The sequence below is a fragment of the Platichthys flesus genome, chromosome 6, assembly GCF_949316205.1.
Source record: "Platichthys flesus chromosome 6, fPlaFle2.1, whole genome shotgun sequence".
Taxonomy (NCBI): domain Eukaryota; kingdom Metazoa; phylum Chordata; class Actinopteri; order Pleuronectiformes; family Pleuronectidae; genus Platichthys; species Platichthys flesus.
The window spans coordinates 18,787,340-18,800,565 of NC_084950.1; the positions used below are offsets into that span (position 1 = coordinate 18,787,340).

The 13,226-nt window shown below is 44.4% G+C and overlaps 1 protein-coding gene across 1 annotated transcript; it reads left to right on the forward strand.

Moving 5' to 3' along the window:
* Positions 1–4,196, forward strand: cdkn1bb (cyclin dependent kinase inhibitor 1Bb). Its single transcript, XM_062389981.1, has 3 exons — positions 1–856; positions 1,119–1,249; positions 2,622–4,196. Exons 1-2 carry the CDS (start codon positions 412–414, stop codon positions 1,235–1,237), a joined length of 564 nt encoding a protein of 187 aa, XP_062245965.1. The 5' UTR covers positions 1–411; the 3' UTR covers positions 1,238–1,249; positions 2,622–4,196.
* Positions 4,197–13,226: the final 9,030 nt, after the last annotated feature.

Here is a 13,226-nt window from a genome sequence, read left to right on the forward strand (position 1 = left end):
CCCCCTTCCTCGTCCCCCCGCCCCCCGGACCCAGGCTCCTCTCGGTCCAGCTTCATCATCCATCGCCATATTGGGAGCTGAGACGCTTCGCCCGCAGTCTATCTCACCGCGGGGCGACATCTGACAGACAGCGCGTCTCCGGTGCCCCGTGTTTCACTTCGCTCTTTCCCGGCTCCGCGCAGACGACGCTCGGCTCCATCACAACCGCGGCCGTTGGCGTCCCCTGCTCCGCGTCCTGCATGGCAACGAGCCGCTTCTCTCTGGCTGTGGATCCCGAGCGGAGACGAGGAGATACCCGTTGTTTCTGAACGGTGGTGGGCTTCTCTACGTGGGAAAACTGGACGATCGTTTGAGAAATTGTCTCTGTACCGTATTGCTTTTTTTTTTGGAGGTGGGGGGCGGAAAATAAAAATGTCAAACGTTCGACTTTCAAACGGGAGCCCGACGTTGGAGCGAACGGAGCCGCGGGTGTCGGAGCACCCGAAGCCGTCAGCCTGCAGGAGCCTCTTCGGCTCCGTGGACCACGAAGAGTTAAAGAGGGATTTAAAGGGACACTTGCGGGAGATGGAGGACACCGCCTCCGCCAAGTGGGGCTTCGACTTCGCCAGTTTCTCGCCGCTGGTCAACGACAGGCTCGACTGGAAGTTAGTGGACTGCAGGGACGTCCCGGATTTCTACAAGCGGCCGCTGCGGACGAGGACCCGGGAGAAGGGCGTCTGCTCCGCCGGGAATAACAATGTGGATCTTAACGGGAATCATAGCTGTGTTGTGGCGGCGGCGGCTCCGGGCGACGACAGCGCCAGGTCCGACGTGCAGATGGAGTGCACCGGGCTGAGGAAGAGACCTGCGTGCCACGGTACTGAGACCTGACACCGACTCACCTCCATGTTTTTACACCGACTGCATGTGTTCGTGAAACGAGAAGCCGGGCCGGGGCTCGAGTGCCCATCACTGTGGTGGCACCCCCCCCCCCCCCGGCTTTAAAATGCGCTGAAACAAAATATTCACACCCTGACCCAAACCCGAGCTTCCCGCATGACAGTTAAAACATTTTTTCCCTGAATATTTTTGCCTGTTTTTGTTTTTTTTTTAACTGACGCAAACTTTGCTCTTTGCAGAAGCCTCGGGCCAAAGCAAGAGGTCACACAGCAGCAGCGCGGATGGGGTGATCTGTCCCAGTCTGAGCCCCTCTGCAGAACACACACCCAGAAAGAGCAGCCCCAAGAGGCTGACGTGAGCACCACAGACGGTAAGACCCTCCGGGATCCGCTGCTACTGGGACTAGAGCGTGTGTTCATACTGGTTTGAGCGACCGCAGCTGGTTGTTTGCCAGCGTCAGCAGAGAAAAGTTCGAGTCTTTCCCCACCCCCCTCCCCTCTCTCCCAGTTGTTGTTTGCCTCCAACGAAAAACTTACATAAGACACAAAAAGTTCGCTTCTTATTTTATTTCCATAATAATAGTTGGTTTTCCTGGATCCGATCACTTATCAGATGATGGTGTCCGATCAGGTTCAACCTTGACAGTTGTTTTCTCCGTGTGCGCGTGTGTGTGAGGGGTTGTCTGTCAGCTGGTGCCATTCATCGACTACGGGTGGAAATCGTAGTAGTGAGTAAAAGTGGTTCATTCTTGTTCCTGCTCGTGTCTCCGCACCGCGATCGATGAGTTCAGAGTGAAAACGAAACGTGTCGGCTGCACATTTACACGTTTTGTTTTTACTACAACCCGCTGGCCGCCGCGGAGAGTTTCCGACTGAACTGTAAACAAGTGCTGAACAACAGTGTAGTAGTAACACGTCAGCAGCCACTGCCCCTCACCGAGGAGCAGGGACGGGAAGGGGCCGGCCTCTGTGTGCAGAGTGCAGCACACACACACTCTGCACACACACACACACACACACTCTGCACACTCTCTCGTATCTGCCTCTGCCGCCGGAGAGCCGTGCATGACTGAGATCAAGTGTGCTCGTCGGCCCCTCGACGGAGGAGAATAGGCATGAATTCTGAATTGTGGAGGCAGCATGTGAAGTTTCAAAGCTGCAGTGCAGGATAAACACCGAGTGATAACTTTTAGTGCATGCTCATGTTTTAATTTGTGGAGAACGGTTTGTTTTGCTGGGGGATGTTAAAACAAATCCTTAGTATATTTATAATGTCCAACGGGGGCTTATTTTAGATTCAGAAGAAATGCAGGAGGCTTGTGATTCTCAGGCGGGGAAAAAAATTGTCATGCCTGGTGGTTGTTTGTTTAGTTGTCTCCTAAAATATCATTTTTATCAGTGTGAAATAAAGTATGAATGTGCAAGTGCTCATCAAAAATCACTTATCTGCTGTTTTTAACCACATAGTAAAAAAAATAATTTAAGTGAATTCTTGCATCAGTATTGTTGTATACAATAACCAACACAAAGTACATCGAACTTGAACTTCACCCTCCTTGCTCTTGTCATAAGTACTAAAGGATACAAGCAATACCCCCCCCCAACACACACACACACACACACACACACACACACACGTTTTGTGCACAAACTCTCAGCCCATCCTTGATACAGTTGCTTAAGTTTTTTCTGTCTGATGTGAATAAATGAGTCCTCACCTCATGTCTTCTTCTGTTCCCACAGAGCCGACGATGTATGTTCCCTTTTTTATGTGGAAAGATTCAGCGTTGGCCGAGTTTTTTTTAGTTTTTCTTCTTCTTTTTTTTCTTGCAAGAGGAACTACACAGCATCAGAAACATATCAAGTCTCCTGAAGGACGAGGAGGACGCTGTTGAAGCACTGAATAGAAACACTAAAGTTGTGGCACTCAATTAAAAGTTACTGCCTCTGAAAGCAGTCAATGTAGCAGTGTGCAATTAGGTTTGATTTCCTTTTTTGCTCCTTTTTTTACTACCTGTGTGTAAATAAATATATATTATATTATATTTCTCTCCATATGTAGCACATAAGATAACATTATGATTTTGAAAACAAGTCCTTTATGTAACAAGGTGTGAATTTTGATTTGACTTGAAGAATTGCAGTGTAGTTTGATACATGTTTCCAAAATGCTGTTTTTTGTTTTTTTTCTTATTTTATCTTCTGAAAGACTTTGACACGGTCCCTAATTGCTACATTTAAAACAAAATCATGGCTCCTTACAGTTTCTTATCAGTGTGTCTTCACTCCGTCATCTCCCTAACTCAGCAGTGAAGAAAGGTACAAATGTAGCGCTTCTGTCTTTTATTTAAATTTATTTTGGGTAATTTCAGTGTCACCAAGTGCAGGTTCCTCTAAAAGATCTATATCCCCAGGAAATCAACAAAGAGAAAGACAGTAATATTTCAGTTTGAGTAATTTAAAGAAAGTCCTATTTATTTTTGTGGGAGGTGCTTTTAGCATCAGTTGAAATCTGGAATATTTTTTGTTTTTCTCAAGTACTCATGCACACCTCAGCCACTTTGTCACGGTGTGTTTTGATTGTTCTCTGGAGTTGTGCGGTACTCAGACGTTGAAGGACTAAGAGCGTACAAACTGCACAGGTTCCACGACTGTATTCCTGTCGTTTCATCAGCCTAGGGAAAAAATTGTTTTTTTGTTTTGTTTTTCTAAATAAGGGTTGAATGTCCTACAATACCAAATACAATGGTTGCTTCAGTATGGTTGCCAACACTGCCTTTGCTTCTTAGTTGACTTCACATTGTATTTCTTTGTGATAACCTAGACTTAATATTCCATTGTTTTTCTTTTCACCAATGTTTAGCCTGCTGACGATGCCAATGTGAGCATCTAAAAGCTTCCCTCTATTCGCCTAAAGTTTGGGTTATGTTCAAAGAGACCAGTGTGCACCTGGATGCAGAGAGAAAGAACAGCTCGTCTCAGAAATGCAGTCACCATGCCTGTGTATTTGTGTAAATCTTTGCAAATGTACCTTTTGTACATAATTTTGTAAAAACACTGAGAAATTATACTAACTTATTTATGTCAATTTTTTTTTATGTAGAATAAAATAAAAAATGGGTTTTTGATTACGGTTATCCAAAGTGGCATTTACTTTATTATAATTGTCTTATTTTGTAAAAGCATATTTTTTGTAGTTTTTTTTTTTTTTTTCTCTTATCAATAAGGTTGCAAACTGAGCCTGATAAAATATTTGATGTGGATTTTGTAATGTGTGGTTATAAAATGTGTTGCAATCAATTAAAATAATTAAATTTGTCCTGCTTGAAGTTGCTTTTTACACTCGGTGTAGTTTCCCCACACAAACACAAACACACACACACACACACTCCAACATATTTTTACGTTTTACCTATAAAAACACAACATTTTCCAATAAAAAGCCAAGAAAATAATTGCAGGAAAAACTGCAAGTATAAAAGAGTGGATTTCTGTACATGTAAGCATCCTGGTACAATGCAGTGACTCCCAAGACGAGTGTAGCACCGTTTTGAGCAGACTGATGATTGACACTCTAGTCCTCCAATGAAAAGGAGAAAGGGGAAAGCAGACCACTTGTTGCAGCCAGTAACATTCAGTAATTTATGGGAATGGCTCTCATGGGAAAAAAAGGGTAAGTGTGCTAAACTCGGACTACGATCTTCAAAAAGCAAGGTTAAATTCTGCAGCTGGTAAATACTTTTTTACAATTTTTGTGAGAATCTGTATTTGTACGTGTGTGTGTGTAACAAAGTGAGTGTGATTGCATTTATGTACATTGTCTGTCTGTTAATTTTTTTTTTTACCATAAATTCAATTTTTATGTTTCATTTTCCTGCAATTTATATGCAGGAACTTAGTTTATATGCAAGATAATATATACATTTAGTCAATGAATGTAAAATATATTTTAAATATTTTTTTAAAAGCATTGTTTTTGTTCCTTTCTATTAGTGATGCAATCATGTTAGTTTAAATAATAATCCTGTAAAAAAAAAATAATGTTGCAATTACAAGTAAAACCTAAATTTACTACTTTTTGCTGGAATTGAACTTGTGCTTATTTCTTGTCATGTGAGCATGTCTGCCAGCAGCAGAGCCCTGACCCAAGGCCCGCTGCTCTTTGACCTCTGGTGACTTTATGTGTTTTGCTCCCTGTCATGGCACATCTGCTGCTGTGAGAGCCAAATGAATGCTTTCTCTACCTGGCATCTCCCGGCTTCCTCATGGTGCCACTGACACAGGAAGACACCTGCACCGGCTCTTTAAAGCTGGCGAGGTGGGGGCTGTGTGTGTGTGTGTGTGTGTGTGCATGAGTGTAGGGAAGGTGGGGGGTGGTGGTGGTCTGCTTCTGAAGTGTGCAGGTGGGTAACCTCAGCTCAGCCGTCCACCCCCACTCTGAGACCGGCCTATTGTCCCAGTGTGTGGGCCTTTGTGTGGTGGGCCATTGTAAGGGGGCTGGGGCTGGCCACTGTTGTGTCTGGGGCTTCTCTGCTCAGACAAAGGGCCTGTCTGCGAGCCTCCACCCTGCCTAAACAGCAGACAGATTGACTGACTGACTGGGTGTCTGACTGACTGACTCGGTGGCTCGCTGGCTGACTTACTGGCTGAATGGCTGACTGGGTGTCTGTCCGGTTGACTGATTGATTGGATGGAGGCAGAGGAGGAGGACGTGTCAGCCAGTCAGCAAATGCTAATTATATCCCTCAATAATTCATGTAAAAAAAACACAACGGTGACTTTACCTTTAAATGTAGTATTTTCTTAATTATTTTGTCATTTAAATAATTTAAGAGCATTAAATTAAATTGAAGCACATTGTGGTTGGAATATATGAGAATATTATTATTCACAATGCATATATTAAACATGGGAGAATAAAGCAAAGTTTATAGGAAATTTGCATAAAATGCATGTGATGGTGTGTTTGTGTCTGTGTGTGCAGTTGAGAGAATTAATGGCTGAATATAATATTTTAAATATTTTTTGTGTGTGTACAGTCATGTGATTTGTGTGAAAAACCTGTTATGTGCAATATGGTCACTGTCTTATTTCATTAGGAAATGAAATAACAATTTTACACTTGTATCCTCATATGTATGTAGTTTTATAGTATGCTTTTTTAAAATTAATTTATTTTACTTTGTTTTATTTAAATTGAGGAGTTGTTCTTATTGCACTGCTGAGCGGACCTGTCCTCATCCAACACTTTTCATTGCACTGATAAACCTGTACACTCACTTAATACAAATAAAACTTGTGTGTAATTATAACATCACCACACTGATGTAATGACTACATACAAGTTCTGACAAAGCACATAGTTTCGGTGTGTGTGAGTGTGTGTGTGTGTGTGTGTATTTGTGTGTGTGTGTGTGTGTGTGTAGATTTGAATTAAGGCTAGAAATTTGGTTTTTGAGCAGCTTTGTCTTTAACACATTTTCGAATAACCGCCATTCCATGTTGAATCGGTCCAGACTAATTGCTGATCAACCCTCTCACACAATTGTGCCACAAGCTCAAGTGTTTCAGCTTAAACTAAACCCTCCATTTGTGGGCACCGCAGAAATGACCACAAACAGTATAACAGGGTCAGTTATTCAATAGGTCATTAGGTCGCATAAGGTCCTTATGAAAGTCCACTCTGAAGCAACAGTATCACTCCTTTCATAACACCTTTTCTGTTACATCAGGAATGTCCCTGCAAGCATTCCTGTAACACTCCATCACCGTCACCCATACAAAACCACCGTGAACTCGAGGAAATTCCAGTGAGCCAGTCAGTCAGACGCAGGACGGCATCGGCGGCCTGTTCCTGTCTGCGACAACTCGCATATGCCAAGAATTCACTCTTCCTTGCTGTATCAACAGAAGCAGGTTATCTTTTCCTGTGAACCGCCCCCACACTTAATATAAAGCCACAAGTTCCTCCCCATGTTTCCTGCCGAGGCCGCAACTCACGTCATCAAGCTATTCCCCTGGCACCCTGGGCTCTGAATGAGGGGAAAGAAGTGCCCACAAACAAACACCTAACAACTCTCTCTCTCTCTCTCTCTCTCTTTCTCTCTCTCTCTCTCTCTCTCTCTCTCTCTCTCTCCACTCCTGTCTCTCTGCCTCTGATTCTTTCTTTCCTTCACTAACAGACTGCGTGCAGGCCAACCTGCGTTGGTATTACTCTAATATTTTTTCCCTTTCTGCGTCTGAGCGTTGGTTTTAGCCTGCATGGAATGCCCCCCTCGTGGGTGGAGTTTGGATGGTTTCTTGGGCAGCTGGAGGGAGCCAGGAAAGCTGTATCAATATAGGGAAACTATTTCATTCAATAGAAAACACACTGAAGTCACTTTTGTCCCTCAGAGCGTTGCGGCGTGTGATGTGTGTTGGTTGGAGACGCGTGTGCGTGAGAGCATGGGGATGAGTGACTGGCTAGCAGGAGGGGAGAGGAGAGGTTGGGGGGGGGATGCTGAAGAGCATCGAATGACAGATGTGCAGATGTGCATCTGCAGTGCGTTTTTTCCAGGGAAGAAAAAGGGGGGGGGGGGGGGGGCTGGTAACGTTCATTAAAGCAGCGCACCTGCAGCCTATCAAAGAGCCTTTATCTTTTATCTAGGCAAATCTGCTCAAGCACGCAGCGCGAGACGTGACAACAAGCAGGCTGTGCTGCACGCCGACCATACTCTGACTCTCCCTTTATCTCTCCCTCCCTGACCAGTGGACGGTACCTGGCCCAGTAATCCCATCAGGAATGCTTCGGGATGCGCTTAGATGCATTTGGCTGAGAAACAGAGGCCGAGCATCCAGCTGAAACATCTGCGTGTGGAGCAGATAGACAGATTTTTTCCTTTTTTTCTTGGCAATGCCTCACTGTGCTATCCTCTTTCATTGTATTCAATAAATCAATAATCAATGTTCGCCGCTGTACATTAGTTATCTGTAGAACTCTACTTACAAACCATGCTTGCTCTCCCCTTACATCTTTATATACATTCATTGCTCTAGGTTACAGGAGATTTGAACTTTATCTGAGCTGCAAGTTCAAACATAGCCTGGAAAAACTGGTTTTAAATACTGTACTTTACATAATCTGAATGTGTTACACAATTGGTCCTAGACGATAAGACTACCTGTTTGAATCAAGGAGGAAGGTTAGTCCTAACTGCATTAATCACTATTTCCATTAGCACTCAATTATTTTTATTTTTTATTTTTTTTATCAGTTAAGCATTTATTTAATAAATAATGAAAAATCCCTATCACAAGTTCCAGTAGGCCAATGTGACATATTATATTTGGATAAATGGTGCACACTCTCAGGTTTGGCCTGAGGGCTGCATTCCAAACATGTCCAGTGTTTTTGACAAACAATTCATGAAATAATATGAATTAAATGATTAATGCATATGCAAACATTTATTAACACTCATATACTGTATGGTTGTTGGAACAATATATTTGTGTGAGTGTGTGAGTGTGTGTGTGTGTGTAGTGGTATTTTGCAGTTCACTGTGTTGGAGAGAGCGCTTCAGTGAAAGTCAGATGTCTATTTCTATACACAATATATATGTACACTATACATGGTCGCACGTGTTACAGACGTGTGAATGTGATTTTTTTTCATCATGTGCAACAGGGGCTTTTTCTTATTCAGGTGATTCAAAGAAAAACTTCAACACAGAGATGTAATAATCAGACACAAGTTCTAAAGCAGAATGTAGTTTCTGATAAATTTACTTTATGTGTAGTATAGTAGAGAGTATATAATGGTAATAAAATATATATATATTTAAAATATAAATGTATGTGTGTGTGTGTGTGGGGGGGGGTGAGAGTATAGCATGGCTGCATACAATGAACTATATTTTAGTCATGTGAGTTCTGTGAAAAACCTGTTACTAAATTATTCTTTTGGCAATGACAATGTTGAAATAATTATACACATAGTTCTTACACAGAACATACAAATTTATATATATTTGTATGAATTAAACAAATACAAACAAGGACAAGAACACACAAACATATATGAATAAATAAATAAATAATAATGATAATAATAATATAATATATATGTTTTTGTGTGTTTGAATTAAACTAGAGACTAAATTTGTCGAGTCAGTTGTGTAACATACTTTATGCATAATGTACAGCAGCAGTGTGTAAGCTAGCAGAGGAGCATTCCCACACAGCTGATGAGGATGGTGACAGTATGGGCGTGTTAGGATGTGATGTGAATTGGACATGATGCAAAACATTTCAATGTGATGCAAGCTTTTTGTAACATTTGCACAAGTGTGTGTGGCAATAGTTCCAGTCAGTCTGAATATGTCTTACAACACGGACCACATCAAATTACATCCCATCCAAGCGAGCTGTGATGTCTAAACCAATGTCAGGGAACAGTGTTGGTTCAAATGAATGGAAAATTGTCTTTAGCCTCGTTTTGGATCAGTACCAGAAACGATCAGCTTTTCACTTTTCATTAAATAATAATGTGGCCCACGTTACACATGAATATACCCGGGCTTCTTTTTTCTGTCCTGCTTCTGCTGCCCTCATCAGGAGGCTTGGGGGGGCCTCTGCTGCACTGCTCGGTCCTCGGCTCTGGTGTTGAAAAGACTCCTGCCGTAAAAGAATGAGTGAACATGTTCTCCAACATGGGCCTTGATGAGAAAAGCAGACTCCTCAACCGTATGAAACCTACCTCTGCCTTTGGACGATGTGGTCCGCCGGTTAGCCAATACTCAATTTTTCAGTCTGTTTTCAATTTTCACTCACTGCAGAATATGGTGTTGCTGTTTAGGGGATTTTGAGCTGGTTTGCTGTTCAAATTCAACAGGGAGGAGGCAGGTATACAATCCGAAGACCCTCGTTGAACCTCCTGATCGCCTGGTAAAGAGACATTTGTGTGTAACGCTGACGGAGGTTGAAAGGGATTTTGACAGCAGTTGATCGCCGCCTCATCATCTTGGAAACCCTATTCCTGACACATCACTTGTGAGAATCAGCGTTGTGCGTAATAAGAAGTGTGTCATAGTGAAACCATATTCCACAGAACTACACACCACGTTTTTCAAGGAATCCTTCAGCTTTTGTGTTCCGTTTTCACTTCCCTTTCCTAATTAAAAATACCTGGAAGGGCCAAACACAATGCCAGTCTGACGTTTCATGCTCGTGTGTCACTTCTTTCTAGTTGTACAATAACTGCCCCCCCCCCTGCCTGCCCGCTCCCCTCCTCTCTAACAGTAGCTCCATGCAGCTGTCCACCATGCCTGACATTCTGCCTTGGCTGGCCAAACATCAGCGCACCACTGAAGTCCTTCCAGTTTCACGCCAGAAATTCCCTTCCCCGTCTGGGGGAAAAGTCCCCCAATAATATGACCTATATACTGTCGGCAGCCCCCAAAGCCATGCAGCCTTTCTTTGCTGCCCCATCCCTCCACCTCCAAAGTGTGCGGCAGCCGTAACAACACATTAGCAGCAGTCACACTTAGCATAGCCAGCCCTGGGTGGGGTTTCTGTTCCTGGCCGGACCCAGGATGTGAAACTGAGCAGCTCAGACGGATCTCTGGCTCTCGAGCGGGCCTGGGTTCGCGCTGTTGTTCTTGGCCGCAGGAATTTTTTCCTCTGGCCATGCATGGGGAGGGGTGTACGCCGTGGTGAGCCACAGGCATATGGTAAAGGGAAAACTTGCAAGGCCAAAGGTCACGGGGGTCAATCTAACCTCCCGGGCTCTGGTTGATTTATTATCCCGTGGGTTGATGTCCCTATGCCTGGACCAAACAGAGATGGGGTCAAAGGGCATACTGTATTTGCTGTGAGAGGCTGCACCAGAAGTTGGGGATAAGGGGACACGTAGGACCCTGCAAACAGCGCACACGGTATTGTGAGACCGTTTAGAACAAGGAACTTCACCTCTGCTGCATTCCCCATAAGGACACCATGGAAACCAAGTCAATACTTACATAATACGAGGGCTTACCCTGATACGTTATAGGGGCTGCTATATGCTTGTTATTGCGTGAGTTAACCTTGGCTCTCAATTGCCTACATACCATAATCATAAAATGATGTAAATAATTTTTTCATCAGCCAATAATACAACTATAATCCAAACCTCCAATCATCTCCCTTCCCTTTCTGTGAGAGCTGGGGTTTCTCTATGTAGTTGCGGTTCAAATGGGATCACAGGTGTGTTTTTATTGGGTGTTTCACGATGGTTTGGAGCCGGGACTAAGCCAATCAGAACAAACTGCAACAATCTATTTAATGCCCCCAGACCAAAAATGGGAATATTCTATGGAGAGGTGGGCGGGGGAGGGGGCAACAAGGTACACCAACTGTCGTCCAGGCAACTGCTGGCCCTAGCTATTTAGGGACAGCTCCTGACGTGGTGCCTGGCATCAGCTGCTACTTGACATTGTTTGTGTCACACACACACACACACACACACATATGCACACACACCTGTTGAGTCATATCTGCTTTCATATAGCACTGCTGGGCCTCTATACACGCCTGGGCCTCTCTAGACAGGTGGCCTCCAAGTACCCCCATGGTGGGACGGCGCAGCCACACAGCCTGACAGCTACCACCCGTTCACCAGCCGCGGCCTCCCTGCTGAGCCTGGTGTGTGTGTGTGTGTTTTTCTTTATGGGCCCACCCCATCATGGGTAGTACATGGTATGAGCCACAGATCCAGACACACTGAGGACTGCTTTACACCTGTTGCCCACGACTTTTCAAGTCTATTACACATGAGATTTAAGACAACTTGTTTTACCCACAGATCAGCCACAACATGAAACCTTGTTACTGTCAACACAGTCGTGGCTGATCACTAGGCCAGATCACAAATCTGATTTCAGTCTGTCTTGGTTGTCCTGGGTCGTGTGCCGTAGTGTCCTTGGGCAAGATAACCCTAACCCTAATTGCCTCAGACGGGTCTGCCATCAGTGTATGAGTGATCTGTGACGGAGAAAGTGCTGCAAATAGCTGCGCTCTATGAACGTGTGTGTGAATTATAAATAAAAAGTGTGCTGTAAAAAGCAGGTTTACACCGGCTGGTTGAACACAACCTGCCCAATGTAAAAAGAGCAGACAGTTGAAGTAACGAAAAAAGGTTTAGATATGACATCAACAATTTTGCTGCATCTTGTCAATATACCAGTATTAACAGGTCAGACAATTTGGTACCATAGCATCATTTAATCATTTTTTCTAAGATGTCTAAGTTCCACAATATGTCCTTATTTTTTAACTTCAGCCTCCTTTCAGCAGCATAATAAGAGCTCTGTCCTGTCCTGAGCCTGGCTACGATGACTGGATCAAAGACGACATGGACGATCAGCAAACCTCAGAGGGTCTCTAGCGTTTCATGACCTTGCATGAGTTCCCCCTCCACATGGATTTCACTGTCCAGTGTCTGTGACAGTGTGGCCCTTATATGCTCCTTTTAACTGCTTTCTCAGATCCTCTTTTAGGTTGCGCTCCCGTGTACTTCTAACATCAAACTGTCTTTTGAAGTCGGGAGTCTCTCTCTTCTCTCTGTCTCGCCTTAAGATGAAAGAGGAGTACGGGGCGACATGGAGTGGCCTCAGCAGACAGAGGTAGCCATGGGGTCTCTCTCTCCCTCTCTTTTCTGCTCTCTCTCTCCCTCTCACTGCCAAAATCCCCTTGAGGTGATAGAAACCAGAAGAGGACAAAAGGCAGTGGAGCACTGCGGCCCTCCGGCCCATGTAGTCTCTCTGGCTAATTGAAAATGGCTTTTGCTCCTCTTTGCTCTCTGTCCTTCGCCTGCCTCTCTGCCTCTCTCTCCCCCTGTTTGTCCATCCCTCTCCAGGGACCACCCCTCTCTTCCTTCCTCCCCTCTCTCCCTCTCTCAGCACTGGAGCGTGCTGATCTTGGGACATCCCCAGTACTTTTTGGCCTCTCACAGCAAATATAATTGAGAGGTAATACGAGACATATTCTCCTTTTCCTCCGCATGCCTCATTCAATGGGTTATGGAATATTGGAGTTCAAAGTGGGCGCGGCGAACATGTATTTCTTCTTTCTCTTCTCCCCTCGTGGTGATTGCAGTGGGAGAGGAATTCGGGGGCGAGATGGTGAGCCGAGGAGATTTTATTTGGATGGAAACTGTGGCCTGTGGCTTACCTTGACCCGGCTCAGCTCCGGATTTTTAGCAAACAGCTGAGAGAAACTGCGAGACAGGTTTTCGCCCTCCAACGAAAGCAAATTATGGAGCAGATGAGCTGGTAATCAAATTCTCCCTGAGCCAAGAGAGCGGGCCAGAGCGTAATGAAATGGGAGTTT

Bases quoted from the DNA above. Each gene is read 5' to 3' on its own strand.
- cdkn1bb (XM_062389981.1), top strand. From the start codon at position 412: ATGTCAAACGTTCGACTTTCAAACGGGAGCCCGACGTTGGAGCGAACG. The intron at 857-1,118 runs GTACTGAGACCT...TGCTCTTTGCAG, and splicing joins GAAGAGACCTGCGTGCCACG to AAGCCTCGGGCCAAAGCAAG.